The 6,661-nt window shown below is 41.5% G+C and overlaps 1 protein-coding gene across 1 annotated transcript in view; it reads left to right on the top strand.

Moving 5' to 3' along the window:
- PALM2 (paralemmin 2) overlaps nt 1–6,661 on the top strand; it is a 118,574-nt gene that overhangs the window by 33,955 nt on the left and 77,958 nt on the right. Inside the window, exon 3 of the mRNA XM_006864733.1 lies at nt 1,660–1,790. Coding sequence (XP_006864795.1) covers nt 1,660–1,790 — 131 coding nt within the window. The remainder of the gene's footprint in view (nt 1–1,659; nt 1,791–6,661) is intronic.

Below are 6,661 nucleotides of genomic sequence, written 5' to 3'. Positions count from 1 at the left end.
GTCAAATACAAAACAGAAAGGAAATAGTGTAGCTAAAGGACTCTTCAGTGAGTAGCAATTTTGGCCCACAATGGTAGAGATAGGTCTCACATCCTTATTTCTGTGAATCAAATGTAAACTACTTTAATATGATTATACCTTACATGCATGCGAAAGCTAAACAATGAAACAGGAAGACAGAAGAGAAATTGATGCTTTAAATTGTAGTAGTGGCAAAGAATATTGAATATACTATAAACTGCCAGAAGAACAAACACATCAGTCTAAGAAGTGCAAAATCTAGAAGAAATATAACCAGAATGCTCCTTAGAAGTGAGAATGATGTACCTTAAGCTTGTTTACTCTGAATACATCATCAAGAAAGACTAATTGCTAAAAAAAAGACATCATGGTTGATAAAGCAAAGCGTCGGTGAAGCCAAGAGAAGCCTTCAGAGAGATGCATAGACACAGTGGCTGAAACAGTAGACTCAAAGATAAAAATTATACCAGGCAGTGTATCAATATACCAGTGTATTGTTATTCTGTAATGAAAAAGGTTGCAATGAGTTAGAGTCAATGACAGCAACTAATAACAAGTCTTCATTTCCTGGCTAGAGACAAAAGTCAAATATCACCGTTATGAGAGCGCCTTTTCCTCTGCCTTAGCACCTACTTAGCAAGGTCAAACAAAATTCTGTTTTGTGATGATGCCAAGGAAACCAGGTCTTACTTTGTTGGTTACCACCTGCAGAGTTAATATCCCTATTGTTCCTTTGGTTGTTAACTGTTGCTGGTAAGAATTGGTAATGTGCCCAGCTCCTGGTCAATTTGGTGGTGCTTCCTGTAGTGGTCCGTTTCCAGGACGGACCGCAGACCTGTCTACAGCGACTCTCACTATTGAAGCTCCAGCCTCAATAGACACCCAGTAGCCACCATCTGCCATCTAGAGGCCATGTATGTGCAAACCCAAATCACCACCACCCTCCATCCCCTATCTTAGCTCTTTTCATTTCAGGAAGTTCTCTCAAACTGTTTTCATCTCTACCTCACCTCCTCTTTCTTAATAACCTGAAACCCTAAAGCTTTTTATTTTATTCAAAATACATTACTAGACTGGCACATGTGGGCTGTGTGATTTTATGAACACTTGAGAACCACTGCTGAAAATGATTGGGAGCCATTCAGAGACTTTAAGAAGCAGCATGAAATAGATTAATATTTTTTTAAAGAATAATATGAACTGGATACTAGGTGATCTTAAGAAATGTAATGGAACTGTGGTTTTATATTAAAAAATGTCCTTATTTTTTAGAAATTCATACTGAAGTATTTATGAGCAACATAGCATGGTGTTTGTTATTTACTTTAAAGTAATTCAACGGAAAAATTAAGATAGGGAAATATGGCAAAATATTTCTAATTGTTCAATCTAGATGGGATCATATAAGCTTTCATTACACCGCTCCTTCTTCTTGTATATATTTTCACTTTTTTTTTTCTTTTTTCACTTTTTTTAATAATAAAAATTGTAGAAATAAATCCTTCTGGTGGTTGTGCTGGAAGGAAATAGGTAGTCAAGTTAGGGAAGAGGGTGGGCTAAAACGGTGGCACTGTGGATGGCGACGTGGGTGTGGGTTGAAAATTATCGTCTTGTCTGTTCTTTCCCCCATTCTCACAGTCCAAATTGCTTCGAGAAAAATGGCTGCTTCAGGGCATACCTGCGGGTACTGCCGAAGAGGAGGAAGCCAGGAGGAGGCAGTCTGAGGAGGAGGAATTCAGAGTCAAACAACTTGAAGATAACATCCAGAGGTAGGAGTGATGCCATATTGTACTGTGACTGTAACCACTTGTCTCCTCTAGGGAACTTTTTCAATTCTGTCACCTTTCCCAGGGCTGTAGACTTACCCTTTTAAACAGCACATTGGAGGTCATTTCAACTGTTCTAGAGGACCCAGAGTTATGACTCGCAATACCAGTTACTATATCGGGCTGTGATACAGTACAGCTATGTCATCATGAGACAATGAGGTGTGTAAACGGTTTGCTCCTTCATTAATGTCCCTCTTTTGAGTTCTTATATCACCTTTTGTCTTTTTCCTCTTTTGAGTCAGGCTGTCAGCTGCTATTGCTGCTGTAGTAGGTTTTTTTTGCTAATTGTTTATATCTAATCTATTTTGGAATGAGACAGGTATAGTCAAGGATCATAGGATTGAACTGAATATCAAATGTTCAGAACATGAAAGTGCCAAGTGCAGATCAGAGAGGACTTCCTGTGAAGTATCTGCCTGCACTCTAACAATGAACTACATTGACTGCTCTGAGGGCTTTGTGTCTCCACTCTGGATTTCAAATGAGCTTCTGGTGTGGCACTATATAAGCACTGGACTGTGAACCACAAAGTTGGCAGTTCAAGCTCACCAGCTGCTCCTCAGAAACCCTGTACAGGGTTGCTATGAGCTGAAATCAACTCAATGGCACTCACCAATAACAGCAATGGATCTCAACCAGATTCTGAATGGTGGAGTCTGGAAGATAAGCACCCTGTCTGTGGCCAGTGGCTGGCCATGCTCATAAAGTTCCCACTCAGAAACTGTAGTGTTGTGGGTCACAGCACACCTAGCCAGAGAGAGGAATGGGAGGTGATCAGTATGGTTGCCTTAGGACCAATCTCCTCCACTCCACTCTACCAAATCCTGTTTGAAACTCACCCTCGGTAGCTTCATCTCTTTCTCATAAGGTTGTGAGCCGTTTAAGGTACAAAGGTAATAGCCATCTATACCTAAGAACAAATAAGGTACCTAGGAGACTCAAGTAGTGTCACCAGAGGGAAAAGCAAGGAGGCAGTTAGTCCTGTCGGCATATGTCAGCTCACATCCTTGCTTTGATTGGCAATAATGACCTTTAAGAGTCCTGGTATGGTGCTGTAAGATCAGCACTGGACTGCAAACTACACGGTTGATGGTTCAAACCCACCAGCTGCTCCTTAAGTCAGAACTAACTGGACAGCATATAACAATAACAACAACCATGGCCTTTAGAGAGCTTTCAGAGCAGCTTGGTGAAAGTTTACTTATGGGGAAACCAATCAAGAAAAAGTGTAGGTGTGTGTGTGTATGTGAGTGAATACACACTCATATATATGCAAATACACACTCACATATACACATATGTATATGTTGTGTGTGCACATATACACACGTACACATGTAAAAACTCACTCTTAAAATTCAAAGGGCATAGGCTACATTGTCATCAGCCATTTATACCATATATGTGTGCATGTGAGACTTCGAAAGGAGAAAATTATAATCCTGGAAATCCTGAAGTTAAGATCTTGGAAACAGGTACCTCCAGGGTCAAAGAAAGAAGGGAAGGAAAGGACTTTCTGCCAGAAGCCTGGAAGATAGTAAGGGGATGAACCAGGGTGAAGTAGCTCAGAGCCATGAGATTCAGGGGTTCCCTCTTAGAAGTAGCTCAACTTGCTGTGTGTTAGATGAAAGTGGAGAAGTAAAGATCATTGGAAATGTTGACAAAAAGTGAGAAGGGGGGAAAGGCAGCTTAGCAACATGATTTTACAGAAGATTTGTTTTTAGTTCTCAAAGTGGCAAGTGCCTCGTTACTTTCAGCTGTAGTGACAGTTGACAGTATTCCTTTCTTACTGGTTTCACACAATCCTAAAAGATGTGTTTGGCACAAAGTCAAATCTCCACAACTGTTCAGTGACAGAAATGAGATGGGCTGCGGCATGGTTCTGGGGACCCCCGCAATGTAGCGGAGACCTGGGGCCATCATCCCCAGTCCAACTTGGCAAACTCCTAAAAACCAAATGGCCTGGGTATAGTTTGTTCATACAGGTTAAAGGTCAGGGTGGGCCATTGTTGATCTGCTGAGGAGTTCCAGGCAGGAGTGAAGAAATCACCGTGAGAAATCCAGGACCCCTCAGCGGAGGACTTGGTATGGAGGAAGACACAGTGAGGGCAGACAACTTGATTCAAAAATAATTTTTATAAGAACTGGATCGCTTTTCTCACTGAGCCCGACATGCAAGGGCTAGCCCAGTAGATGTTATTATAGACAGATGGCGGCAAGGATTTGGAAAATTGAATAAAATTAGTTACATGACCCTTTTTTGGTTTTGTTAATGACATTGGTAAACGTCGTTTTCCAAACAAATTGACAGTTCCATCTTGACTTGAATACAAATTGTTGTTATTGTGGCCTAATAGATAGTAACTCACCTTCAAGATAAATTATTACTGTATTCCCCTCTTACCCACAGGAGATATGTTCTACCAACCTTGTGGTTCAAACTGACCTGCAGTGCTTACCCTACAGCATTACAATAGGACTCCATATATACTATGATATTATATATATATAACAGGTACCTGGGTGCCCTGGCGGGACAGCCTAGCTGCTCACTCAACTGTGTTTGCCAGGCTCAACTTTGGTGGTGGTGGCAGTGTGCCATGGAGTCACTTCTGACTCATAGAAACCCTACGTAGGGTTTTTGAGGCTGTAAATCTTTACAGCCTCATCTTCTCTTACAGAACAGCTGGTAGTTTCGAACTGCTGACCTTGAGGTTAGTAGCCCGACTTGTAACCACTACACTAGCAGAGCTCCTCAACTTCAGTGAAGGAAGAGGAAATTGGCTCTAGGATGGAGCAAGATGGTATGATATTTCCTCACCCCTCAGAATGGCACAGAGTCCTGGTATGTGCTGAAGGATAAGCACTGAACTGCTAACTACAAGGTCAGCAGTTCAAACCCACCAGCCGTTCTTTGGAAACTATACAGAGTTCCTATGGGTTGGAAACAACTTGGTGGCACTTAACAACAACACAGAATGGTGCACAATTTAAATCTTTTCAGATGGCAGAATAAGTAACTGAACCACAGAAAGCAAAACAATGCATGAGAAGGGACTACTGTGCACATAGAAAAAAAGTCTTAAATTGAGACTCAGTTTTGGCTACATGGACTCAGTGAGGGTGGTTATAGTTAATTCCTTTTTTTGGTGTATACCATATTTTGAAAAGTAAAGGAAATCTATTTTTATCTTTTGAGACAGAATAAAGAGCTCACTTAATGTATACATATTCCCTGAAAGGGACAAATTACCCAGGTTGGAAGAAAGAAATCCTTATAGCCTAAAGTGGCAGGAGAGTACACAAACTGGGACCCAGAGGACATTTCCTTCTGCCCACCCCCCACATGACTTTAGTAGGCTTTGGCCATCTTGCTGGGAAACAGGCTGTGTTCCTTGGAGTTGCTTTCTGTGGGAACAGGGCCATCGACAACATCATTTCCTCCACCAGGCCTCCCAAAGGGAGTTTCTACTTACTCTGGAAATAGTTTCTGCTTCCCTTCATCTTACTCCCATTTCTCTACCAAGGTGTTTAGCATCTGTAAACTCTAGCCCTATAGGAAGGAAGAGGCTGCTCTCCCTCCTCCCCTAAAGGATAGTCAATCACATAAGCATGTTTCCTGTAGTCCCAAATATCACTTGAATAGCTCTAAAAACTTATTGGTGTAATAGGATAAAGCACTGGACCACAAACATCAGTTTGAACCACAAAGTCGGCAGTTCAGGCTCACTAGCAGCTCCTTGGAAACCCTATACAGGATCGCATGAGCCGGAACTGACTCAATGGCCCCTAACCACCACCACGAAGCATCCTATGGTATTCTACAGTCTATGAGGATTGGATCGAGTGACTCTATTAATTTGGGCTGAGCTTGGGATGAGTGACTCTAAGCTATCGGTTAGATCTAGTCTGATCTTTTTCTCCCTGAACTAAGGAGCTAGCCAGGACATTTTTTTCTTAAGGTGATGACAGATGTATGAACAGAATAAGGTCTGAGCTCAGAACCACCCAGAGGTCTTTAGCCAAAGCCACAATTAGTAGGAAGAGACACATTCACCGTTAGTGGAAGGAACTTCAGAGTTAGGTGGCAAAGGGTACGGATTTAGGGAGGAGTGAAGAAAGGAAGCTAATAATTCACCTTCCAGAAATAATGACTTTTTTTATTGAAAGCTGCAAGACAGATACTGACAAGTGTTAGGGAAACTACAGAAAAGCAAATTAATGAGAAAAAAGATGAACTTTAAAAAATATATATATATATATGTGTGTGTGTGTGTGTGTGCACTCAAAAATTCAGAGAAAATAAAAAACAAAAATAAGAGAAAATAGAGTGACTTATAAATAGATCTGATCTTTATATAATGTTGTTGTTTTGTTAAGTCCCGTCAAGTTGGTTCCAACCCAGAGCAACCATGTATAGGGTTAACGAGGAGCAGCTGGTGAACTTGAACCGCCCACCTTGCAGTTCAAATGGCTTTGCAGCCTGCTGCATTAACCCACAGCGCCACACCAGGACTCTGATCTTTATATAATAATGATCCAGAAAGCATAAATTCTAAAGAACACTGTCTTCATTTGAAGCAAAATGCTGGTCTGTAGATTATACACTTGTGTACTACTAGTCGTAAATCACCTTCCAGCAATAATAAAGAGCTCTGGTAGTGTGTTGCTGCTGTTAGGTGCTATTGAGTCAGCACAGACTCATAGCGACCCTATGCACAGCAGAACGAAACACTGCCCGAGTCTGGGCCAACCTCACTACTGTTGCCATGCTTGAGTTCTTCAATACCGCCACCTGGCCCATCCACCTC

This window comes from Chrysochloris asiatica, unplaced genomic scaffold (genome assembly GCF_000296735.1).
Source record: "Chrysochloris asiatica unplaced genomic scaffold, ChrAsi1.0 scaffold00069, whole genome shotgun sequence".
Taxonomy (NCBI): domain Eukaryota; kingdom Metazoa; phylum Chordata; class Mammalia; order Afrosoricida; family Chrysochloridae; genus Chrysochloris; species Chrysochloris asiatica.
Note: the sequence above shows the minus strand (reverse complement) of the source record. Positions and strands in the feature narration are given on the sequence as shown.